Source organism: Capricornis sumatraensis, chromosome 6 (genome assembly GCF_032405125.1).
Source record: "Capricornis sumatraensis isolate serow.1 chromosome 6, serow.2, whole genome shotgun sequence".
Lineage (NCBI taxonomy): Eukaryota > Metazoa > Chordata > Mammalia > Artiodactyla > Bovidae > Capricornis > Capricornis sumatraensis.
The window spans coordinates 109,825,348-109,851,367 of NC_091074.1; the positions used below are offsets into that span (position 1 = coordinate 109,825,348).

The window sequence follows — 26,020 nt, forward strand, 5'->3', positions numbered from 1 at the left end:
TGAGTGACTGAAATGAATGAACTGACAGTAAGTCTACATTTAATTTTTTAAGTACGTGTGGTTAGGCAGGAGAGCTTTCTTTCTTTTCTTTTCAGGCAAGAGTCAGCACTCCTAGACAGGAAATCATGGCCTCTACTGGCTCTTGAATCCTTGGAGTCCCAGCTGAGCCAGGGCCGTAGGCACCGGAAACAAGGTCTTGATATCCCTGAGGCAGCTCACAGCTGCAGGAGCTCAGAGATCCCCAGAATCCTAAGGAGATACCTTGAAGGCTGCCTTTGGAACCCAGAGGTGGAGACAAGCAGGCAGGACCATGGCTTTTTCGTTTCTTTAACGTGGGGTGATTTTAGAGGAAGCAGAAAAATCTGACAGACTCACCCCATCACACACACAGACTTCCTCCTCACTTCCATATAAGATATGGCCTGGAAGCTGGGCAAGGGACTGTGAAAACAGGAAACTGTAGTGTACATAAAAGGTCATAGGGGAATACTAGGCAGCAATGAAAATAAATGATTTTCATTGATTTGTAACCACAGGCAACAATAATGATAAATCTCACAGACATAATGTAGATGAAAGGAGCTATATCCAGAGTCCATGTGATGATTCTTGTTGTCTAGGCTCTAGGTTCCAGGTATGGAAACACATAAAATTGCTCTACTCTGTTGTTCTTGTTGTTGTTCAGTTGCTCAGTCGTGTCCTGCTCTTTACTACCCCCTGGACCGCAACATGGCAGGCTTCCCTGTTCGTAGAATTCTCTCCACAAAATTACTGGAGTGGGTTGCCATTTCCTCCTCCAGGGGATCTTCCTGACCCAAGGCTTCATTGAGAACATATGAAAGGGTGAGAACATGAGCCATACAAGATATCTAGGCAGGTGGCAAGTCAGCCGTAAGTACCAGGCAGGTGGGAGGGAGAGGGATAGCCAGGGGGTCACTGTGACAACACACAAGTAGAGGAAGAGGTCAGGGAGTTTATCAGTGGCCAGATTCCATCAGCCTTGTAGGTCACTGTAAAAATTAGAATTTCTACCCTGGGTGAAATGGGAAACCTTTTCAGGGTTTTCAGCAGAGGAAGTTCATAAGCTGTTTTCGTACTTTAAGCATCTCTCTGGTTGCAATGTGAAGAGACAAAAGAAGAAAAGTGAAATCAAGACGCCATTGCAATAATCCAGGCGAGGCATGATGGCGGATTGGACCATCATGGTGGCAGGTGTAAAAGTAATACGTTTGACATTTAATTCAAGTTGCGGCACTATGACTTGTATTGAATGCGTTGCTAATATGCTTCTGCGGTGGGGGTTTTGCAGCCTGGATTTCAGGGAAGGGTGAGGAAGGAAGAGGGGAAGGATGCTTTGAGGTTACCAAGGAAACAGAACATCATAGATCTGAAAACCTGAGATGACTCTAGGCCTTTAGGCCTCTGGCGCAGCAATAATTCCACAGCTGAGACCACCAGCACCTCCCAAAGACCATGCGCAACAGGCCGGGGTGGGAGCCTATGGAAACCACAGACCCTTGGCAAAACTGGACAAGCGCATCCCGGGAATCGTAGTTCTGCGCCCCTGCGCAGGCGCATTCAGCTCCCCGCCGCCTTGCGCGCGCAGCTCCTGCAGGACCAGTTTCTAGAAGCTCATTGCGGTGGCGTTGGTCCTGGCTGCGGGTCTTGACGCAGGTAGCGGTTGCCCCTGGCCTCTAGTTTGGGGGCCGAGGCCAGGTTGCCAGTTCTGAGGGCGTACCTGGGGCGGGGTGGGGGCCGAGGGCAGTCTCGCTGTGCACTCCCAACATTGCAGCTTCTGCCGGAGATAAGCACGCTCCTGGATGGAGCTTTCCTCCATCCCTTCCCTGAGCCCACGGTCTTGCAACTTCGCTACTTTGGTATTTTGGGCGGGAAAAGTTATTGTGTGTGCTTGAGGGTAAGGGGGGCTGTACCGAGTATTGCGGAATGTTTAGCAGCATCCCCGGCTCCACTCATTAGGTACCAGCAGCATCCCTCCTCTCCAGTCGTGATAACCAAAACGTCTTCAGACGTTGCCGAACGCACCCCGTGGGGCAAATCCCTCCCCCCTCCTCTTTTGAGAACTTCCGTCTGCCTGCGTCACATTTTCACGGAGCCTTTATTGTAAACTCTTGGAGATCGGAACGAGTGTCTTAGCCACTGCAGAGTCCCAGGTGTCCAGAGCGGCTCTAGGTACGTGGTGGGCGCTTAATATTTGGCAGAGGAATAAATGACGTCATGCATAGTGTGTGCGGCACTCTGTGCCCCTCGGAGGTGGGTAATTAATTGACGTTGTAGCTGGAGGAGAGTGTCCTCACTTGTCGCAGTGTAGCCCATCTAAGACATCCAAGACTATTGTCATTTCTTGAGTGCTTTGTGAGGGTGGGGGTCTCGTCTGACCCGTTCACGTCTGAATCCATAGTCCCTGGTTCCAGATCGTTGTAGATGGTCAGTTATTTGTGGAATGAGAATGCATGCCACACAGGGCAGACTGCGCAGAAGAGTACTTGGGGATCAGAGAAAGCCTCATACAAGAGGTGGCAGTGGAGTCGGGTTTTAAAGAAGGAGCAAGTTTGGTAGAGGAAAAAATGGCAGCATTCCAAGGAGAGGGAATGAATGACTAGTGCAAAAGCAGAAGGGGGTAGAGTTGCTGGAAATGGAGAGATACCTCTTTATGGCTGCAGTGTCCATCAGGGGCAGCTGCAGCTGAAGGTGAGGTCATGAGGACAGGGTTTCAAGATCATCATGTGTGACTTTTGCGTTTGAATTTTGTGTTGAGACAGTTGGGGAATTACAAGACCGTATTTTGCATATTAGAAGAAATCCTTAGGCTTCAGTGTAAGACTGAAATTGAATGAGGCTGTTCTTAGGTAATTTCAGTAGGAGAGAATGGAGAGGTTCTTAGGAAATAAAGCCGCCAGAACTTGGTTATTGATTGTGTGAGAAATTTGAGAGTTAAATATGAAATCAGGTTTTTGAGTTGAGCAACTGGTGGGGAACTGTGTGGCCATTCACCAAGAGAGAGCAGGAGTGGAGTCAGTTTGGAGCCTCTTATAGCAGTGAGCCTTTTCTGATATGTTTAGCTGATGAGTATCTGAAGAAACTGTTTTCTTGGAGGGTACATACCTTTATTTACCCTCAAGTAACTTCTCAGAGAAAATCATTCTTTTAATATAGTAGTCAGGCAGGGCAGTTCTACGCCTCTGAGAACGTGTGTGTGTGTGTGTGTGTGTGTGTGTGTGTGTGTGTATCTATAACAGAACCAAATCATGAACAATGTTTTTTAGGATTCACAATTTGTTTCACTTAATTTATCTCTTACGTTTCCTGATGGTTTCTGCAGGACCATAAAGTGGATCCTTGGAACACTTGGTATTTTGCTGGAGAGTGCCTGTTGGTGGACTGTGCTGACATTCAGAGTCTAAAGGAGACTGGATTTCTGTTGGTGATACATACTGCAAGCAGGAGTAGCCTAAACAAGATGACAGCTGTCTCCCCAGATCCTCACACTCTGGTCTCAAGTGAACAGAACAAAGTCCTTAGGATGGAGACTCCCGGGAATCCAGAAGCTCTCATGAAAAGAGACACTGCTGACCCAGAGTCTTTCAGACAGAGGTTCAGGTGGTTTTGTTACTCTGAAGAGGCTGGACCCAGAAAAACTCTGAATCAGCTATGGGAGCTTTGCGTTCAGTGGCTGAGACCAGACATCCACACGAAAGAACAGATTCTAGAGCTTTTGGTGTTTGAGCAGTTCCTGACCATCTTGCCTGGGGAGATCAGGATTTGGGTCAAATCACAACATCCTGAGAGTAGTGAGGAAGTGGTGACCCTAGTAGAGGATTTGACCCAAGTGCTTGAAGAAAAGGAAGGTGAGATTAATAGGTAAAGGGGGGAAGTGGGGGAGATCATCTCAAGATATGACAGTAAACTCCCCAAAAGAGTGTTTTCATTCAGTAAGTGACTTTTGTGCAAAATGAAAGAAGCAAATTACCATATGATACTACACATATGATGTTCCACCATAATACATCTCATAAAGATTATTATGAAAAGTAAATACATTAAAGTAGTGGGTATATGGAATGAAGGAAATCAGATTTTGTGAGCCTAAGAATTGAAAGAATATTTTAGAGGGTAGTAGGGGAAAGCTTGGGTTTCAGTATGAAAATGTATGTGTGGCTGTCCTCTGTGTTTTAAGAGTATAGGGAAAACTTTTTCTTTGTTTAATCTGATCTTTTTCTCCAGAGTGACAAATATAATAATTTTAGTCTGAGGAGCCCATTTGAAAGGCTGAATTGTTTTTCTCCCCTTCCTAGAACCAGTCTCTCAAGATTCTGTTATTTCCCAAGAGGAGAACCCTGAAGAAGATAAAACTGTTTCTATTCTTCCAAATACTGAGTCCCAGGTAAGCTTCCTTTCACTGATTTTCATTCTTTTTTTTTAAACCATAAAATTTCATTCTTAAGTTAATTTTTAAATTGAGGTCTAGTTGACACCCAGCATTGTGTTAGTTTCAGGTATATAATGTAATGGTTTAATATTTGTGTATATTGTGAAATGACCACCGCAGTAAGTCTACTTAATATATATTAACATATATGGCTACAGACCTTTCATTTTTAAGTAAATGCTCACTGAGCTCCTCCTGGGTGTTGTAAAGACACTAGACTAATTCAGACCATCTCCTTTTCCTCTCAGTCTTCACATTCTTAGGGCTCATTCTTCAAATGCTATTTTACTTCAGTTATCAGAATTGGTCATAAGTCTGACTCTAATAAGCTCAAAGTTATTTACTAAAATCCAGCAATTATTCTTCATAAGACTGGTCAGGTGGAAATAGAATTATATTTCCTGAACATGACCAAAAAACACATCTGGATAGTGTTGCAAAATAAAAAGCAGTCCTCACAATACCATTAAAAAGATGAGGATGTCTTACCTTACTATGAGTATTTTCTGAATATTTTAGCCAATCCAGTGTGATAAGAAACAAGTGAGGTAAGTATGGATATGGAAGAAGATGTATATTATTTACAGATAATGTAGTCGTTTTGGAAAACCTCAGAGAATCAACTGAACATGTACTGAAACCCATTTAGTGGCTGAGAAAAGTAGCTGATTACAAATCAATGTTTTCTATATACCAATAATTTTCAGGAAAAAAAATTCTTACTCACAGTGGTAAATAATAGTGCCCTAGTAGCTTGGTCAGAGAAGGCAATGGCACCCCACTCCAGTACTCTTGCCTGGAAAATCCCATGGGCGGAGGAGCCTGGTAGGCTGCAGTCCATGGGGTCGCCAAGAGTCGGACACGACTGAGCGACTTCACTTTCACTTTTCACTTTCATGCATTGGAGGAGGAAATGGCAACCCACTCCAGTGTTCTTGCCTGGAGAATCCCAAGGACAGGGGGGCCTGATAGGCTGCTGTCTATGGGGTCGCACAGAGTCGGACACGACTGAAGTGACTTAGCAGTAGCAGCAGTAGCCTGGTAATAGCTCTGATTACCAGGTAATGGCTCTGAGTAGACATGTATCAGGGACATATCTCCCTGATGTACATCCACGTCCTTGTCTCTGGAACCTGAGAATGTTACTTTACCTGGAGGAGAGGTCTTTGCAGATGTGATAAAATAAGGATTGGTCATATGAGGACGTTATTCTGGAATGTGTGGGTGGGCCCTCAGTGACATTAAAGTGTACTTAGAGTTTGAACACAGGAACAGGAGAAAGTGATGTGAAGATTGGAATGATAAGGCTGCAAACCAAGGAACACCATGGAATGCTGGCAACTAAGGAACCTGGAAGAGGCAAGGAATGGATTCTCCCTCAGAGGGCCCAGTTCCACCAACATCTGGATTTCAGACTTCTGGTCTCCAGACTTCGGGAAAATAAATTTCTGTTTTCTTAAACCACCAGAGTTATGGTAATTTGTTACAGCAGCCACAGGAAAGCTACTACAAGTGCTAATAGCCACTCTGCGGTACTGCCTCTCAAAATGTCTTGCTATAGAGGATGCTGTGAAAAGTGTATTGTAACGATTAATTGTGCTTGTTTATAATTTAAAGTAATTGTAAGTGTATGTTATTGAACACAGATCCTTGTTTGATTGTGAGAAAGTAATTGCTACTTAGAATTGAGAGGGTAGCAGACAGGAAGGCCAGGGGTCTCCAAATGGAGGAAATAGGGTACAAGTGTCAGACAGTTTTATCTCTCATAAGAGGCAGGAGGAAACAAACTAGTGATATTTTTTTCCTTCTCTATACAAATTTAAAAGGAGGTTTCTCTTAAAATACTGTGTTGCCATTAACTATTTTCAAACCTTGAGTTAACCAATGGATTTTTCTTATGAAAATGTTTGTCTTAAGCTATGTTAATGTACTATACATTTACCCCAGACTCTTGTCTTCAAGTCACTTCTACCTAATGGCTCAGAACCTACTTGACCAGTAAGTTATACTCAGATATTGTTCCCCCAATCTATGTAAATGAAACTATTTGTATGGTAATCTACCCTTCTGCAACATTAAAGTCAATCGTTTAATGGGCTGGGATGAATCATCTGGTGCCAACATTATCCCAAAACGCATCTTATGGATAAGGGGCCTGGTGCCATTCTGAGTTTTAAGACATTCCTTTCTTTCATTAACAGACTGCTAGCATTGGAGAAGGAAATGGCAACCCACTCCAATGTTCTTGCCTGGAGAATCCCAGGGACAGAGGAGCCTGGTAGGAGGCCATCTATGGGGTCGCACAGAGTTGGATACGACTGAAGCAACTTAGCAGCAGCAGCAACAGCAGCAGTGATTATATAACATCCAGCTGAAGACTAGCAGGGGGGTACTCTTTCTGCCCCCTTCTGATGCCTATGTCAGAAGCTTTTTCTGTCTCCTTTATACTTTAATAAAACTTTATTACACAAAAGCTCTGAGCGATCAGGCCTCATCTCTGGCCCTGGATTGAATTCTTTCCAGAGGCCAAGAATCCTGGCGTCGTTTCATTCAGCAACAACTTTTCAGAATCAACTGGAAATTATAATTTGGAATGTAGTCAGTGATGTTACTTTTTCATGTTTAATTTAAAGCTTATAGAACTTATATTGATTCTGCAGATTTTGGGACTGGGAAATGTAATTTGTGTTCTTCATTTAATATTTTCTGTTAATTCTAGAAATCAGCATGTTAGGGCAAATTTGATCAATGTTAGTCATTCCAGAGAATCCTTGTATAGCATTTCACACCAAGGACTGAATGGAAAAGGAGGGGATTGTATCATAATCTTGTTCTATATCACTTGTTATGGTCGTATAATAGCTACCTTGTAGTTTGCTTGCAAATTCTTAAAGACTTGAAAACCATCACATCTATTACTTTTCTGAATCCTTAGGATCTGTTTGGGAGAAACACAATGCACACAGGCTGTCTTTGGTGTTCTAGGAATCCATGACACTCAAAGATGTGGCTGTCACCTTTTCCAGAGGAGAGTGGAGGAAACTGGAACCTTCTCAGAAGGAGATATATAAGGAAGTGCTGCTTGAGAACTATAGGAACCTAGAATTTCTGGGTAAAGACATCTTCTCTTCATGATTTAGTGTCTAAACTGAGTATCTTTTTGTCTACTAACATTGGAAGATAAGTGCTATTAAAGGTTTTGGCTGAGTTTTCGGGAGTCATATACCTAAACCTTAAAATGGGTCCTAAAAATGTACTTTTATATAGTGTTTTCTAAAAAAAAAAGTGTCTTTGCTCCATTGAACTGAAAATGTTGAGCACCATTTTGCTGTCATCAAGGCCATACCTTCCCCAATTTTCTCCTCAAATTCCAGTGCTGAAGTCTACTTTTGACAACTTCTTCTCTTCCCTGAAGAACTAAAGGCTATGAATGTTGGAATGTCTTTGTTTTAGACAAAAAAAAGACATTTTCTATTTTCTCTGAACAGGCTTTCCAGTTTCCAAGTTAGATTTGGTTTCCCAGCTGAAGTGGGCTGGACTACCACGGCTGCTGCAAAAAGAAGTCTCCAAAGGCTGTAGACCAGGTGAGTTGGTGAAAAGTAGAGAAGGACATTGAAACAGTTGCCTACCAAGTCATTTGAAAGAGGTTGTGAAATGTTGGGTGGACTAGGTGCTAATATAGATGATGAAAATTTCTGTCTTGCCTTCCTGGAATATTCATTTTAATAGGAGAGACACTCAGTTTGGGTCCTCTGAGAAGGATGCCAAGATTGGCCCCATCAGAGACTTACTGGGGGGAATAATTCCAGGGACTGGAAGAGGCTGGGATTGCTATGAAGGTGATGCAGGTCTGATACCTGTGACAGGAGAGGGAAAGGAAGGAAGGCTGAGTCGGAAGAGTCTTAGATTGAAGTGCAGGTTGAGAAGATTTTAGTAAAGCCAAAAATGAACCTCCCTGACAAAGTCATCTAGCAGAGTCGTATGCCTCACAGAAATGGGCCCAAGTGTAATTGCCGTTCTTGTCATTGACTGGGAGCACCTCTAGTGAAGTGGCCTTGGTGTGATGCTGTGGTGGAGTCAATGAGCATCAACAGGGGCTATCAAGTGCCCCAGAGGAGATTTGAAGGGCAAATTTCCATGGATGCTATAGATACAGAAATCAGGACAAAATATGTTTATAATGGGATGTACACTATAATGATGGTGACTGCAGCCATGAAATTAAAAGACTCTTACTCCTTGGAAAAAAGTTATGACCAACCTAGATAGTATATTCAAAAGCAGAGACATTACTTTGCCGACTAAGGTCCGTTTAGTCAGGGCTATGGCTTTTCCTGTGGTCATGTATGGATGTGAGAGTTGGACTGTGAAGAAGGCTGAGTGCCGAAGAATTGATGATTTTGAACTGTGGTGTTGGAGAAGACTCTTGAGAGTCCCTTGGACTGCAAGGAGATCCAACCAGTCCATTCTGAAGGAGATCAACCCTGGGATTTCTTTGGAAGGAATGATGCTAAAGCTGAAGCTCCATTACTTTGGCCACCTCATGCGAAGAGTTGACTCATTGGAAAAGACTCTGATGCTGGGAGGGATTGGGGGCAGGAGGAGAAGGGGATGACAGAGGATGAGATGGCTGGATGGCATCATGGACTCGATGGATGTGAGTCCATCATCAGCGGGAGATGGTGATGGACAGGGAGGCCTGGTGTGCTGCGATTCATGGGGTTGCAAAGAGTCGGACACGACTGAGCGACTGAACTGAACTGAACTGACACTATAATGATGGCATGTATAGGGAGCAATGGGAAAATATAGGAGCAAGGGGATAATTAACAATTGAATCTTGAAGAATAAGTAGGAATTCATCCAGTGGACAGCATGTTTACTATAATCCAGTTTTGTTAAAAGAAGAAAAAAACGTACATATATATGTATGTCTAAATGTATAGATACAGGTTTTTACTATTAATATTTGGAGAGCGTTCATGTTAATACTTGGAGAAGGCAATGGCACCCCGCTCCAGTACTCTTACCTGGAATATCCCATGGACTGAGGAGCCTGGTGGGCTGCAGTCCATGGGGTCGCTAAGAGTCGGACACAACTGAGCCACTTCACTTTTACTTTTCACTTTCATGCATTGGAGGAGGAAATGGCAACCCACTCCTGTGTTCTTGCCTGGAGAATCCCAGGGACGGGGGAGTCTGGTGGACTGCCATCTATGGGGTCGCACAGAGTCGGACACGACTGATGCGACTTAGCAGCAGCAGCAGCGTGTTAATACTGGTTATCTTTGAGGAATTACATTTTTTATTCTTCTCTTTCTTAAACTTTAATAATAAATCTTCACGAGATTTTTAAAAATTATAATAAATGATTATTTATACATCAGTGGCTCAGACCATAAAGAATCTACACCTACAATGCAGGCGACCCAGGTATGATCCTAGCATCAGGAAGATCCCCTCGAGGAGGGAATCTACCCACTCCAGTATTTTTGCCTGGAGAATTGCATGGACAAAGAAGCTTGGTGGGCTACAGTCCGTGGGGTCTCAAAGTAGGACACAACTGAGTGACTAATGCTTACTCTTTCACTATATATCAATACTTTAGTTTAAAAAAAAAAGTAATTTACTTTGCTTTTTGTTGTTCTGTTGCTCATTCCTGTCCGATTCTCCTACCCCACGGACTGCAGCATGCCAAACTTCTCTGTCTTTCACCATCTCTTGGAGCTTGCTCACACTCATATCTTTTCATCCAACCATCTCATCTCCTGTCCTCCTCTTTTCCTCCTGCCTTTAATCTTCCCCAGCATCAGGGTCTTTTCCAATGAGTTGGCTCTTTGCATCAGGTGGCCAAAGTATTGGAGCTTCAGCATCAGTCCTTCCAATGAATATTTAGGGTTTATTTCCTTTTGGATTGATTGGTTTTATCTCCTTGCAGTCCAAGGGACTCTCAAGAGCCTTCTTCAACACTTTTCTCTAGTCCATCTTCCTTTTTTTTTTATTTGCCATGAGCTGTAATTTTGGATCTAACTGGCACCCCTTCTTCAGTTACAATGAAAGTGAAAGTTGCTCAGTCATGTCCGACTCTGTGAGCCCATGGACTGTACATCCATGGAATTCTTCAGGCCAGAATACTGGAGTGGGTAGCCTTTCTCTTCTCCAGGGAATCTTTCCAGCCCAGGGATCGAACCCAGGTCTCCCACATTGCAGGTGGATACTTTTATCAGCTGAACCACAAGGGAGGCCCAGGAATACTGGAGTGGGTGGCCTATCCTTTCTCCAGCGGATCTGCCCGACCCAGGAATAGAACTGGGGTCTCCTGCATTGCAGGCAGATTCTTTACCAACTCAGCTATCAGAGAAGCCCCCCTTCTTCAGTTAAATTGCCAGTAAAGAAGGTCAGGAAAACAGCTTTAGAATTTGGGTTGGGAGAGACGTATGCATGGAGAAACTGGGATAATGGAGGGAGGTTTAGGGCTGAACCCCTCAGGAGTAACTGCCTGGCCCTCACAGGAAGATGATGGAGACTTAGATGTCATCCCTAGAAGCCATCTTGTTGTTGGGGAGATGCCAACCATAGTCCCAGGTGCAGGGGGTGCCCTGGGCCTCCAGGACCAGACCTTTGGCCAGAGCCGTGTTCCTGCTGGGGTCGTTGGGCTCATAGACTGACAGTACCCTCTCCACAGTTAGCCCTTCATTTAAGTCAACCTCTTGGCTATCTACAGTGTAATTACATGAATAAAGGAAAGCAGTTGTCTTCCTATGTTTAAGTAACATCTGGGAGAGTAGTTTTGAAAATGGAATCTAAAACTGTTTTGAGTAAAATTTAGCAGCATTGGTATAAATACATGCCTCTCCTCCCAAGCTGCTTATGTAAAAGAAGTATCATTTAGATGTGCAGTTTATTTCAGTTCAGTTCAGTCACTCAGTCATGTCTCTTTGCAACCCCATGAACGGCATGCCAGGCCTCCCTGTCCATCACCGACTCCCAGAGTTTACTCAAACTAATGTCCACTGAGTCGGTGATGCCATAGAACCATCTCATCCTCTGTTGTCCCCTTCTCCTCCTGCTCTCAATCTTTTCCTAGCATCAGCTCTCATCTTTTCTAGTGAGTCACCCCTTCGCATCAGGTGGCCAAAGTATTGGAGTTTCAGCTTCAACATCAGTCCTTCCAGTAAACACCCAGGACTGATCTTCCTTAGGATGGACTGGTTGGATCTCCTTGCAGTCCAAGGGACTCTCTTCAAAGAGTCTTCTCCAACACCACAGTTCAAAAGCATCAATTCTTTGGCACTCACCTTTCTTTATGGCCCAACTCTCACATCCATACACGACTACTGGAAAAACCATAGCCTTGACTAGACAGACCTTTGTTGACAAAGTAATGTCTCTGCTCTTTAATATGCTGTCTAGGTTGGTCATAACTTTCCTTCTAAGGAGTAAGTGTTTTAATTTCATCGCTGCAGTCTCCATCTGCAGTGATTTTGGAGCCCCCCAAAATAAAAGTCAACCACTGTTTCCCCATCTATTTGCCATGATGTGATGGGACTGGATGAAAAGTCATTTATAACTTACTGGTAAAAAAGTTTTTGACAGACAAAGCCATAATCAATAGCCATGGTTTATGAAAAGCTCATGCAGATCAGTAAGGAACCGTGAGTCTGTTAGAAAAAATAAGCAAAGAACTTCAACAGATAGCTGACCAGAGTAACTGACAGAAAGAAACTTTAAATAGCTATGAACATGAAAAAAATGTTCCAAGTCACTGGTCAGCAATGTAAGTTACATTTAAAAAACTATTTATTATGAATCAAATTTGCAAAGGTTTAGAGAAAAAGCATTTGACCAGCGATGAGTAATCAATACTTTTAATCATGTATTGTCTGGTGATAGAACTTTTCTACCCTTCGGTTCAGTCACTTTTATGACTCACTTCTGAGGAAATATTAATCATTTGATAAACATTCCATACAGAAATAATTAGTAACATTGATATGATGGATTATTATATAACATAAAAATTATCTATATGAAGAATTAACCAATGAGATGGGAAAGAATTATGAAAAAAGTAACTACATATTATACACATAGATTTTCTATCCTAAAATATGTAGAAAATTTCTAGAAAAAATCAGAATTTTTAATAATGGCTAACTTCCGGGTAATAGGATTTTGTATTTTATTGTCTTTATTTTTTTTGAAAACCACTCATTAGCACTTAATGAACGTCCATCCATGTAGGGTCAAGCTACCAGGACAGCACCCTTAATCTTCTCCTCAGCTCTTCTGCTAAAGAATTTGGCCTTCAATGGGATGGGCTGTTTTGGGAGCTTTCTCTTCCCCAGAACTCAATATAGTAGCCCTGGTGTACCACATCATGAGAGGAGCAACTCCAGTTTTTTGGGCAGCATTTACCATATTAACTCACTCACCGAGGTCCATAGTTTATCCAGGTTGACATTTGGGCAAAAGCTCTGGTTCCTTGCTAAGTGGTAATGCCTCATCCCAACTTTCCCAAAATTAGTGTAGTGTAACATTTGTCCTTTAGTTGTGTCTGACTCTTTGCTATCCTGTGGACTGTAGCCCACCGGACTCCTCTGTCCATGGAATTCTCCTGGCAAGAATACTGAAGTGGGTAGCCATTTCCTTGTCTAGGTGGTCTTCCCAGCTCAGGGATCAAACCTGGGTCTCCCACATTGCAGGCAGATTCTTTACTGTCTGAGCCACCAGGGAAGCGCAACCTTACCTGGGTGATATTTGTCAAAATTGATCCTGTGGTGACACATGCCACCAGTGTTACCCTGGCCTCCAGGAGGTTTCCAGTGTTTGCTGTGCCTGTGGTTCATGTGGCCCTTAAGTTTCCAGATCTTCCTTAGTCTGGATGGCATGTCGGCAACTGAGACTATAGAGGGACGCCCCCATGAAGTCTTCAGAGCTGTCCAGCGTTTTGTATTTTATAGTTGTCTGGTTAAAAATCAGTCTTACTAAAGTGATACTGTAAGCTCATGATTAAGAGCCAAGATGAAAGAAAACATAAAAAAGAGCCAAGATGAATGATAAATATAGGAATTAATACAGGAATTCAAGATTCAGACCTTATTTTCTTGGGCTCCAAAATCATCGCAGATGGTGACTGCAGCCATGAAATTAAAAGATGCTTGCTCCTTGCAAGAAAAGCTATGACAGCATATTAAAAAGCAGAGACATTACTTTACTGACAAAGGTCTGTATAGTCAAAGCTTTGGTTTGTCCAGTAGTCATATATGGATGTGAGAGTTGGGCCATAAAGCTGACCACTGAAGAATTGATGCTTTTGGACTGTGGTGTTGGAGAACACTCTTGAGAGTCCCTTGGACTGCAAGGAGATCCAGCCAGTCCATCCTAAAGGAAATCAGTCCTGAATACTCATTGAAAGGGCTGATGCTGAAGCTGAAACTCCAATACTTTGGCCACCTGATGTGAAGAACTGACTCATTTGAAAAAGACGCTGTTGCTGGGAAAGATTGAAGACAGGAGGAGAAGGGGACAACAGAGGATGAGGTGGTTAGATGGCATCACCAACTCTGTAGACATGAGTTGGAGCAAGCTTTGGGAGTTGGTGATGGATAGGGAAGCCTTTTGTGCTGCAATTCAGGGGTCACAAAGAGTCAGATACAACTGAGCAACTGAACTGAACTGAAGATTCAGAGAGGGGCACACACCTTGAGAGTATGGCATTAGAGACTCTGGGACTTGAACCCTAGGCCTTACCAGATTTTTATATTTGTGGTAGTGAAGGTGCACCAGGGTTGAATTCTAGGCAGTCTGAAGCATTAAGACTGAGAAAACAGGACTGAGAATGCAGTCCTGTCATGGACAATAAATAGATGCTTGGTTAGAGTATCTGCAAGGTTGGTAGGGGCCTGGTGGCTCAGTGGTAAGGAATCCGTCTGCCCATTCAGGAGATGCAAGTTTGGTTCCTGGATTAAGAAGATCCCCTGGAGAAGGAAATGGAAACCCACTTCATTATTCTTGCCTGGAAAATCCCATGGACAGAGGAGCATAGTCCATGGGATGCAAAAGAGTTAGACACAACTTAGGAACTAAACAACAAGGTTGGTAGGGCCAGATGGGTGGTAACCTTTGAAAATCTAACATAGGTGGTGTTGCATGTTTGTGATGTGATTAACATTGTCTATAAACTTAGTGGTATTAGGCTGCTTTGAGGAGAGGCAGTGTGGTATAGGGATGGGATCAAAAGAGTGGGCTTTGATGTCAGTCTGGGTGGCTCTAGCACTTACATGTGACCTTGGGTAAGCGAATTATATTCACTCCATGTGATTAGTTGTCATATCTATAAACCAGGGATTATGACAGATCCTACTTCATAGGGTTACTGTGAAAATTAAGTGACATTCAAGTAAATTGGTTGGTATGGGACCTGGCTTTTGGTTCAGTTCAGTTCAGTTGCTCAGTCGTGTCCGACTCTGCAACCCTATGAATTGCAGCACGCCAGGCCTCCCTGTCCATCACCAACTCTCGGAGTTCACTCAGACTCACGTCCATCAAGTCAGTGATGCCATCCAGCCATCTCATCCTCTGTCATCCCCTTCTCCTCCTGCCCCCAATCCCTCCCAGCATCAGAGTCTTTTTCCACTCTTCGCATGAGGTGGCCAAAGTAATGGAGCTTCAGCTTTAGCATCATTCCTTCCAAAGAAATCCCAGGGTTGATCTCCTTCAGAATGGACTGGTTGGATCTCCTTGCAGTCCAAGGGACTCTCAAGAGTCTTCTCCAACACCACAGTTCAAAATCATCAATTCTTCTGCACTCAGCCTTCTTCACAGTCCAACTCTCACATCCATACATGACCGCAGGAAAAACCATAGCCTTGACTAGACGGACCTTTGTTGGCAAAGTAATGTCTCTGCTTTTGAATATGCTATCTAGGTTGCTCATAACTTTTCTTCTAAGGAGTAAGTGTCTTTTTAATTTCATGGCTGCAGTCACCATCTGCAGTGATTTTGGAGCCCCAAAAAATAAAGTCTGACACTGTTTCCACTGTTTCCCCATCTATTTCCCATGAAGTGATGGGACCGGATGCCATGATCTTCGTTTTCTGAATGTTGAGCTTTAAGCCAACTTTTTCACTCTCCACTTTGACTTTCATCAAGAGGCTTTTTAGCTCCTCTTCACTTTCTGGCATTTGGTAATTATTCAGTAAACACTTGCACTATCATATTACTATTTGGAAAGAGAATAAATTGATGTAAGGAGAGTAAGTTTGAACCTATTACAGAAATTTGAAACAAGGGTGAGAACTTGGATCTCTAACTATAAAGCACAAACCTATCATCTTCCTCAGTATATTTCCTAAACTCTCAGTTCCCTCAGTTTCCATGTCGCTTTTCCCTTCCCTGCTTTATGAGACTCTGAAAATTTTTCCAGGCCCTGTTTCTTACAGTTTCTGTTGTCTCTGTTCCTAGTCCCAAATGCAGTAGCTTTCTTTATTACAAACAAGAAATACTCTGTTTGTTATTTCTTTCAGAGTGTGAACTTGGTGGTGGATTGAAGGAATCTGGTGGAAGTCAAGATGTTCTTATGGAAGAATCGACTTTGGATAAAATAATAGAAAGGTATCTAATGAGTAGCGATTGTGACTCTATGGGAGAATCCTGGAAACATTATGGCAGATTCGAGGATGGTTGTAGCAATAGGGAACATTCACAAGGACAAATCACACAGAAGAAAACTCATGGGAGAGGCAGTAAGGGTGAAGAATTTGACCCAGAAAGGAGTCCCTTTGGAAGTAGCTTCAAACCACCTTCGGATCTAATTAAACATCTGAGAGTCTACTTAAGGAAGAAATCTCGGAGGTACAATGAAGGCAAGAAACCCTTTAGTTTTCATTCAGACCTTGTTCCAAACCGCAAAGAACACAGTGGTGAAAAGCCAAGGAAATGTAACGAAGGCAGAAAAGCTTTAAGTCACTCTTCTTCTCGGACTGAACATCAGAAACATCAGAAAAGCCTTGGTGGGGAGAAGTCTCAGAAGTGTAGTAACTGTGGAGTAGCCTTTACTCAAAGCTCATCCCTCAGTAAGAAAAACTCCTCTACGTGTGAAAAGTGTTTGAAAGATTTAGGTCAAGATACATCCATAGATAAAGACGAGGGAACTGAGACTGGAGAAGGAACCCATAAATGCAGCAAATGTGGAAAAGCCTTTGGCTATAGCGCCTCACTGACCAAGCATAGGAGAATTCACACTGGGGAGAAACCCTACATGTGCAATGAGTGTGGAAAAGCCTTCAGTGACAGCTCATCTCTCACACCACACCACCGAACTCACAGTGGAGAGAAGCCCTTCAAGTGTGATGACTGTGGGAAATCTTTTACCCTAAGCGCCCACCTCATTAAACATCAGAGAGTTCACACTGGTGAAAAACCCTATAAATGTAAAGACTGTGGGAGGCCCTTCAGTGACAGTTCATCTCTTATTCAGCATCAGCGAATTCACACTGGAGAAAAACCCTACACATGTAACAACTGTGGAAAATCCTTCAGTCACAGCTCATCCCTTTCCAAACATCAGAGAATTCATACCGGAGAGAAACCCTATAAATGTGGTGAGTGTGGGAAAGCCTTCAGACAGAATTCTTGCCTTACCCGACATCAGAGGATTCACACTGGAGAAAAACCATATTTGTGTAATGATTGTGGGATGACTTTTAGCCATTTTACATCTGTAATTTATCATCAGAGGCTTCATTCGGGAGAAAAACCCTACAAGTGTACCCAGTGTGAGAAAGCCTTCCCTACCCATTCACTCCTCAGCCGTCATCAGAGAATTCACACGGGTGTCAAGCCTTATAAATGTAAGGACTGTGGAAAATCCTTCAGTCAGAGTTCGTCTCTCAATGAACATCATCGGATTCATACTGGAGAGAAACCCTATGAATGTAACTACTGTGGGGCAACCTTTAGCCGGAGCTCAATCCTTGTAGAACACCTGAAAATTCATACTGGAAGGAGGGAGTATGAATGCAATGAGTGTGAGAAAACATTCAAAAGTAATTCTGGCCTCATCAGGCATCGGGGATTTCACTCTGCAGAATAATTCTTGGAAATATAGTAAGGTGCGGGATGTGGGTTTACACAGTTCTCCCTCATTAAAAACCTAGGGTGTAAACTACCACCGCATTGATTAGTAGGAAATTTAGTCACAGTGGTCCCTTATTAAAAACCTGGGGTGTATACTGCCACAGCATTGATTAGTAGCTGCAGCTTTGGTGGGCTGGCAGCTAGGAAAAGTATCGTTTTGTCATTTACCCTTCTTTGCAAGGATGTCAACTTTTGGTAGAGAGTGACAAAGCGTTGGTACAGTCTGTAGAAGGAGGCGAAACTAGCATGTGGAATAATCCTAAAAAGCCAAATGTGAATATAAAAATCAGGGGAGGGGTGCAGGGGACCCACCTTACTAACCTGTTTTTTTCAGACTTCTTTCTCCTAGCTTCCCCTTTTACTGCCATGTAGTGTTACAGAAAGAGGACCTTACTGCAGTCAGGTAACTTGAGTTCTGTCCCAGTTTGCCAACTAACTCACTGTATAACCTTGGACAAATCATTTGACCTTTCTGAATTTTCGTTTCTTTACTGGTAAAATGAAGGAGTGGGACTAATGATTTCTGAGGTTTCTTTCATTCCCTCCCTCCCTCTCTCCCTTCTTTTTCTACCTCTGGTAACCTCTGAAGCTGTGGTAATAAGTTAAAACATTTTTGATTCATTGGCATTTCCAGTTTCTCTAGTGTAATAGAAGATAACTCATTTAAACTACTGAACTTCTGGCATAGTGAGAATGCAGTATGCTTTTAAAATATTTGATGCTGGAACTGCTCAAAAGCTATGCATGGATCAAGTCAGTAGAGGTCAAACAAGTTTGCCATCAGGGAATGTCTTGATTGGACAAAGCACCCCAACCCCCGTGTTTGCTCTGGATGTTGGCCCTGAGGACTGGGAAATTATATGGCATATTCCAGGCTGTCTCAGCCGTGAGAGTGTAACTGTCCTAGGAAAACAGACAAGGGACTGGGAGGGGATTGGGAAACGGGTACTGAAAACAGCTATTTTGGATGGATTGTCTTTTGCAAGATAGAGTTCTATTTTTAAAAGTTTGTCTATAGTAAGTACAGTTTCCTGTAATCAGAGTGTAAACATTTTTGTGTGGCAAAGGTCACAAGCTAAGATTGGGCCCTTTGATGTGTCTTAGTTGGTCTGCATGGTGTGTGTGTGTGCACATGTGTTAAGTAGTTGTCACCATTTAAAAATTAGGAAATTTAATACCAAAAAGAAATTTGTCTTGAAAAGTTACTGGACTGACAACAATGGACCCACATTTCTGTGGGGTAGTCAACTGGTTTTTGGTATCGGCTGCCACCTTTAGAGGAGGAATCTATTCTCCTTGCAAAGTTCTGTCATTCATCTAACCTGACTTGCCCCCTGTAAGAAGCTGATATTATGATCCCCTAACACCTGGAGAGTACCTATCCTAAAACCTAAAGAGATTTTGTAGTAAAATTCAGGAAAAGAATGTAAAAATGATACAGAATAAATTTTCAATCAAGTTTTCCTTTATGAAATCAGACCTGAAAGGAATAGATGTTAGTGAATTATTCCTTAAAAATATTAGTGGTAGAATCTGAATAATAATCTTTAACTGTGAAAAAGGAACTGAAAATCCTGGGTCAGTTAGATTTGGGTCTCAAGTTGTAGGATCTTGAAGCAGCCCCAATGACCACATGGTGCAGAGTTCCTAAAGTTGAAATTTGAGGCAGCTCTTAAGAATGAAATGGGTAAACTTTCAGGTTATGGAAGTGAAGACATGCTTAATGGTCATCTGAGATTCAGCAATATTTGCTGGGATTTAATGGGTTTAGTTTGCAGTGCTACCTCTGGATAATGGTTTTGGTTTCTTCCTTGTCTCCTTCCCCAGGGTAGCTCAACTATTGCTGAGTGATAAATTGGTCTGTATAGTTACTTCTAAATGGACCAGCCAGAGACATTCTAGACATGGAAGGAATATGGCTTATCAGAGTTATTCACCCTGGTTGAAATTTTTTTGTGAAAAGATGAAAATCCTGATTTCTTTTCTGGAAAGATACAATCTATAGAGAGAATTAAATATGTAAAAATCTTGAGAAGAGGCTTGTTCCAGGATGTTTACTTGTTACTTTCCCCAACAGAGGATGCTTTATATCTGTACCAGTTGGGAGTCTGGAACATAAACCTGTTTTTTGTTTGTTTTTTTAATAGTTTTATTGAGATATAAATTACATATTGTGAAAGTCATTCAAGTGTATAATTCAGTGAATTTTAACAAATTCAGTGAACTGTACAGTTGGCAACATAGTCTGTTTTTAGAACATTTTAGCACCTTAATAAGATCCCTCACACCCATTTGCAGTAATCCCATTCCCACCCTGATCCCAGGTAACCACTAACCAGTCTACTCTCTGTCTCCGTAGAGTTGCCTTTTCTGAACATTTTATATACATGTAATCATATGTGGTCTTTTTTAGTTGTTCATTAACTTGTATCTGAGTTCATCCATGTTATTTTCTAAATTCATGTGTATTGTAGCATATCAGTATTTTAATCCTTTTTATTGTCAAATAATAGCTGATTGGATGGATGTGCCATATTTTGTACATTTCACCAGTTGAAGGACATGTGGGTTGTTTCCCATTTGGGGCTGTGAAAAATAATGCTGCTCTGAACATTAGCATGCAAGTCTTTGTGTGGACATAATGTTTTCACTTTTCTTAGATGCCTGAGTTGCTGGATTATATGGTAAATTTTTGTTTTAACTATTTTAAGAAGTTGCCAAGTTGTTTTCCAAAGTGACTGCATTATTTTATATTCTGGACTTCAGTGTGTGAGGGTTCCTGATGAGGTTATATCCTCACCAACCCTTGTTAATTGTTCATCTTTTTAAAACATTTTATTATAGCTAATATGGTGATTGAAGTGGTTTCTCTTTGGGGCTAATAGTATTGAGGATCTTTTCACATGTTCTTTAGCTGTTCATGTACCTTCTTTGGTGAAATATGTTGCCCACTTAAAAAATTAAGTTATTATTAACTTATAGATCTTTTTATTCTACAGTAAGTCCTTTATCTAGTATGAGCTTTCTAAATACCATGTACTAGCCACAGGGCAACCTCAAATCCTCCTGTACAGCTTTTATCAAAAGCTTGGTTTCAGTAATTGATTATATAAGATTGCCTAAGGATATTTAATTTGGCCTATTATCTAAATACTTAAATTCATTTTGGAGTTATATCAAACAGTCAAAAGGTTTTAAACGTCTTTTGATTCCTTATAGAATTTTTTTTATTAACCTGTGTTATGCTCTTTATCTGTTACCCATTTTACTTTAAAATGAAGAACTGGCATTTTAAAATGTTTCCTCTTTATGAGTTTCTATTGAAGAAATTTCTTTGTAGTCTCAGGAAAAGACAAGGCTTCTCTTGTCAATGAATTCACTTTTATTTACTTACTTTAGAATTTTTTTGTAATGTGGTAAAATATATATAACATAAAATTGGCCATTTTAACTCTTCTGAGATGTATAATTTAATGGCATTAAATATGTTCATGTTCTTTCTCACGAATCCCCACCATACATCTCTAGAACTTTTCCATCGTCCCTAACTGAAATTCACTCGTTAACCAGTAACTCCTCATTCTCCCCTCCCCCAAGCCCTTGGTAAGTACCATTCTACTTTCTGTCTATGAATTTGACTATTCTAAACCCTTCGTATTGGAGAAGGCAATGGCACCCCACTCCAGTACTCTTGCCTGGAAAATCCCATAGACGGAGGAGCCTGGTAGGCTGCAGTCCATGGGGTCGCCAAGAGTCGGACACGACTGAGCGACTTCACTTTTACTTTTCACTTTCATACATTGGAGAAGGAAATGGCAGCCCACTCCAGTGTTCTTGCTTGGGGAATCCCAGGGACAGGGGAGCCTGGTGGGCTACCATATGGGGTCGCACAGAGTCAGACACGACTGAAGTGACTTAGCAGCAAACACTTCGTATAAAAGAAATCATTCAATACCGTCCTTTTGTGTCTGACTTGTTTCACTTAGCATCTTTTTAAGGTTCATGTTATAGCATGTGCCAGAATTTCATTTTTTCATTATTTTAATGCTAAATAGTATTCTTTTGTAAATAGACCACATTGTTTGCTTATGCATTCATCTTTCAGTGGTCATTTAAGGTTATTGCCATCTTTTGGCTGTAATTAACACTGCTATGAACAGTGGTTTGCAAATATTGTTTGAGTCCCTGCATATTGTTTGCAATATGGAATTACTGGATGGTTCATCCATGTCTTAGTGTATGACAGGATTTCCTTCCTTTTTTAAGGATGAGTAATTTTCCATTGTATGTATATGCCACGTTTTATTTATCCATTCATCCCTCAGTACACATTTAAGTTGCTTCTACCTCTTTGACTTGTGAATAATGCTGCAGTGAACATGGGTGTGCAGGTATATCTATTTCCAGCCTTCTCTTTATATACAGAAGCAAGATTGCTAATAATGATAGTTCTATTTTTAATTATTTAAGGAACTTCCCTGCTGTTTTTCTATTGCAGTTGCACCCATTTCACACTCTTAACCAACAGTGCTTAAAGGGTTCCTGTTTATCCACATCCTTGCAACACTTAACTATTTTCTGTATTTTGGATAGTGGCCATCCTGATGGTTGTGAGATGGTATCTTGGAGTTTAGATTTGCATTTCTCTGATGATTGGTGATGTTGAACATCTTATATGCCTGTTAGACATTTGTATGTCTTCTTTAGAGACATGTCTGTTCAAGTCCTTTGCCCATTTTTTAAATGAAAAATTTCATTTCCTGTTCCACTCTTTCATTGTTTTCATTGTTTTCTTTGCTATGCCGAAGTTTTGTAGGTTTGATACAGTCCATTTGACTGTTCTTGCTTTAATTGCTTGTGCTTTTGGTGTCATATCCGAGAAATCATTGCTAGACCCAGTGTTGTGAAATTTCCCCCCTGTATTTTCTTTTAGGACTTTTATAGTTTCAGATCTTATGTTTAGATCGTTAATCCATTTTGAGTTAATTTTTGTGTGTGGTATAAAATAAGGGTCCATCTTCATCCTTTTGTCTGTAGGTATTTGGTTTTCCAAGCACCATTTATTTCTACATTGTGTAGTCTTTGTACCCCTGTTGCAAATCATTTGGCCGTAAGTACTAGTGCATTTCTGGGCTCTGTATTCCATTGGTCTGTATGTCTTTATGCCGGTACCATACTGTTTTAGTTACTGGAGCTTTGTCATACACTTTGCAATTAGGACATGTGAAAAAACCTCTAGCATTTTTCTTCTTTCTTAAAATTATTTTGGCTATTTGGGGGTAAAGATTCCATATGAATTTGTGGGTGGTTTCCCTTGTTTCAGTAAAAAATCACTTGGGATAGTATAAATATTTTAACATACTAAGTCTTCAGGCCCATAAATATGAGATGTATTTCCATTTATTTGTGTCAACTGTTCTTTCAGCAGTGTTTTGTAGTTTCCAGTATACAAGTCTTTTACTTCTTTGTTTAAGTTCATTCCGTAGTATTTTATTCTTTTTAATGATAGTGTAAATGGAATTGTTTTCTTAATTTCCTTTCTGGATTTTTCAATCACTGTATAGAAATGCAACTTATTTTTAAATTTTGGTTTTATATTCTATCACTTTTGCTGTATTTGCTTATTAGTTCTAACAATTTTTTTGTGTGTGTGTTTGTGTGTCTGTGTGATGTTTAGAGTTTTCCACATATAGGATCACATCATCTGTGAAAAGAGATATTATTTCTTTCTTCCTAAGTTGGATGGTTTTTATTTCTTTATTTTGCTTGATTGCTGTGGCTAGGACTCAATTACTGTGTTGAGAAGAAGTGGCTAAAGTAGGTATCCTTGTCTTACTACTAATGTTAGAGGAACAGGTTTCTCTTTTTTACCATTGAGTATGATGCTAGCTGTGATCTTTTCATTAATGAACTTTATTATATTAAGATAATTTCCTTCTATTCCCTAGTTGAGTAAATTTTCCCTTATTTCTTGCTAGATTTGCTAGATACAAAATCCTCAATGAACTGTGGGTTGTTTTTTTTTTTCCCTTTATGCACTTTAACTAAATCAACCCACCCACTTCTGGTCTCCAAGGTCTCTGAGAAGAAATCAGATAGTTTCATTGAGGTTCCTTTTTATAAAATAAGTTTTTCTTCTTGCTTCTTTCAGGGTTCTTTGTCTTTGGGTTTTGACAGTTTGATTATAATTTGTCTAGATTTTTGTATTTTTGTGTTTACAAGCATACCTTGGAGATATTGTGGGTTCACTTCCAGACTGCTGTAATAAAGCAAATATTGCCTAAATTGGTTCACAGGAGTTTTTAGTTTCCTGGTGCATATAAAAGTTATGTTTACACTCTACTGTAGCCTATTATTAACAATTATGTGATAACATTATGTCTAAAAAACCAATTGTGTGTGCTCAGTTTAAAAAACACTTTGTTGCTAAAAAATATACATCTGAGCCTTTAGCAAATCATAATATTTTTGCTGGTGGAGGGTCTTGCCTTGTTTTTAGGTGTTGACTGATCCAGGGTAGTGATTGTTGAGTTGGGACTGTTGAGTTGGGACGGCTGGGGCAATTTCTTAAAATAAGACAGCATTGAAGTTTGCTGCATCAGTTGACTCTCCTTTTCATGAACAGTTTCTTGGTAGCGCTCAGTCTCAGTGCTGTGTGATAACATTTTACACCACACTAGAGCTTTCAAAATTGGAGTCAATCCTTTCAAACCTTGCTGCTGCTTTATCAAGTAACTTTATATATAGATGATATTCTAAGTTCTTTGTTGTCCTTTCAGCGGTCTTCACCAGGAATAGATTCCATCTCAAGAAACCATTTTCTTTACTCATCCAGAAGAAGCAACTCCTCATCCATTGAAGTTTTAAATTGCAGCAATTCTGCCCCATTTTGAGGATCCATCTCTGCTTCTAGTTCTCTTCTGTTTCCACCGCATCTGCAGTTCCTCCACTGAAGTTTTGAGCCCCTCATGGTCACTCATGAGGGTTGAAATCAACTTCTTCCACCTGTTGTTCGTGTTGATACTTTGGCTTCGTCCCATGCATCACATGAGGGTTCCCTGGTGGCTCAGGTGGTAAAGAATCTGCCTCCAGTGCGGGAGACCTGGTTTTGATCCCTGGGTCAGGATCCCTGGGTCAGGATCCCCAGGAGAAGGGAACGGCAACCCACTCCAGTATTCTTACCTGGAAAATTCCATGGACAGAGGATCCTGGAAGGTAGGCTACAGTCCACGGGGACCACAAATTGTTGAACACAACTGAGTGACTAACGCTTTCATTTTCATGCATAACAAATGTTCTTAGTGGCATCTAGAATAGTGAATCCTTTCCAGGTTTCAGTTGACTGTACCTGGATCCATCAGAAACACCCATCTCCCATCAAGTCATCTTCTGTTAATTCCTCTGGTGTGGTGTCTATTAGCTCTTAAATTTTCCCAAGATTGTATCTTGAAACCTTTCACCCCCCACCTTTTTGCCGTACCCCCAATCTCTTTCATCATTTCCTTGGTTGGCTCTGTCGTAAGTTCTATGAAGTCATGTACATCTGGACAGTAGTTTGCTCCTGCAGGAATTTATTGTTTTCGGCTTGATGGCTTTCATAGCTTTATCTTTAACAATGATGGCATCTTCAGTGGTGTAATCCTTCCAGACTGTCCTGATGCCCTCTCTGTCTAGATTCTCTTCCATATTGCCAACATTCCTTTCCATAGAGTACCATGTGGAATGAGCCTTAAAGATCCATATGACACCCTGCTCCAAGGGCTGAATTAGAGATGTTGTTTTGAGGGCAGGTAGACCACTTTGACTTTTCCGTTGTTGAACTCATGGGGATCTGGGTGGCCAGAGACATTGTGCAGTATTAAAAAGAATTTTAAATTGCAGTCCTTTATTGAAAGAGTTTTTATTGACTTCAGGAATAAAGCACCAATGTAACCAGTCCAGAAAAAGCATTCTTATTACAGCTGGTGTTTATCTTTTTCCTTCAAGACTTGGTGTTAGCAGCTTCATAGTTAAGGGCAGACTGATCATAAGCTTGACTGCGTTTACATAGACAGGAGAGTTAGCCTTCTATTCCTGCCTTAAATCCTGGTGCTTGCTTCTTTTCCTTACCAAAGTGTCCTTTGTGGCATTTTTTTTTTTCCAGAATAGGACACTTACTCCTGCATTAAAAAACCTGTTTAGGCAGATACACTTTCTCAGTGATTTTTCTTAGTGGCATCTGGGAAGGTCTGCTGCCTCTTGGTTGGCAGAAGCTGTTTCTCCTGTTATCTTGACTCTTTTTTTTTAGGCCAAATCACTTTCTAAAATTCTCAAACCATACTTTGCTGGCTTTAAACTCTTCACCTTTACCTTGCTTTGCTCTAAGTTGTCACATAATGACTTTGCCTTTTCTTGAATCATATTAGAATCTCTAGCTGTGTCTTACTTAGAGCA

General features: G+C 41.3%; 1 protein-coding gene and 1 pseudogene across 2 annotated transcripts; one reads left to right on the forward strand and one right to left on the reverse strand.

The window, feature by feature from the left end:
- The first annotated feature begins 3,475 nt into the window (after positions 1-3,475).
- ZNF483 (zinc finger protein 483) lies at positions 3,476-17,543 on the forward strand. 2 transcript variants are annotated; one of them, XM_068974188.1, is made up of 5 exons: positions 3,476-3,866; positions 4,314-4,402; positions 7,433-7,559; positions 7,936-8,019; positions 16,021-17,543. In XM_068974188.1, the coding sequence occupies exons 1-5, from the start codon at positions 3,479-3,481 to the stop codon at positions 17,541-17,543; spliced, it is 2,211 nt and encodes a 736-aa protein (XP_068830289.1). In that variant the 5' UTR covers positions 3,476-3,478. The 2 variants fall into 2 exon arrangements, with proteins under 2 accessions (XP_068830289.1, XP_068830288.1); XM_068974187.1 differs by having other exon boundaries at positions 3,479-3,866; positions 7,936-8,031; positions 15,976-17,543.
- On the reverse strand, positions 10,975-13,338 carry LOC138081218 (large ribosomal subunit protein uL15 pseudogene; annotated as a pseudogene).
- Positions 17,544-26,020: the final 8,477 nt, after the last annotated feature.

Excerpts from the sequence above, each read along its gene's own strand:
- ZNF483 (XM_068974187.1), top strand. The coding sequence starts at position 3,479 with ATGACAGCTGTCTCCCCAGATCCTCACACTCTGGTCTCAAGTGAACAG. Across the intron at positions 3,867-4,313 it reads AGTGCTTGAAGAAAAGGAAG|AACCAGTCTCTCAAGATTCT; the intron begins GTGAGATTAATA and ends TCCCCTTCCTAG. Across the intron at positions 7,560-7,935 it reads TAGGAACCTAGAATTTCTGG|GCTTTCCAGTTTCCAAGTTA; the intron begins GTAAAGACATCT and ends TTCTCTGAACAG.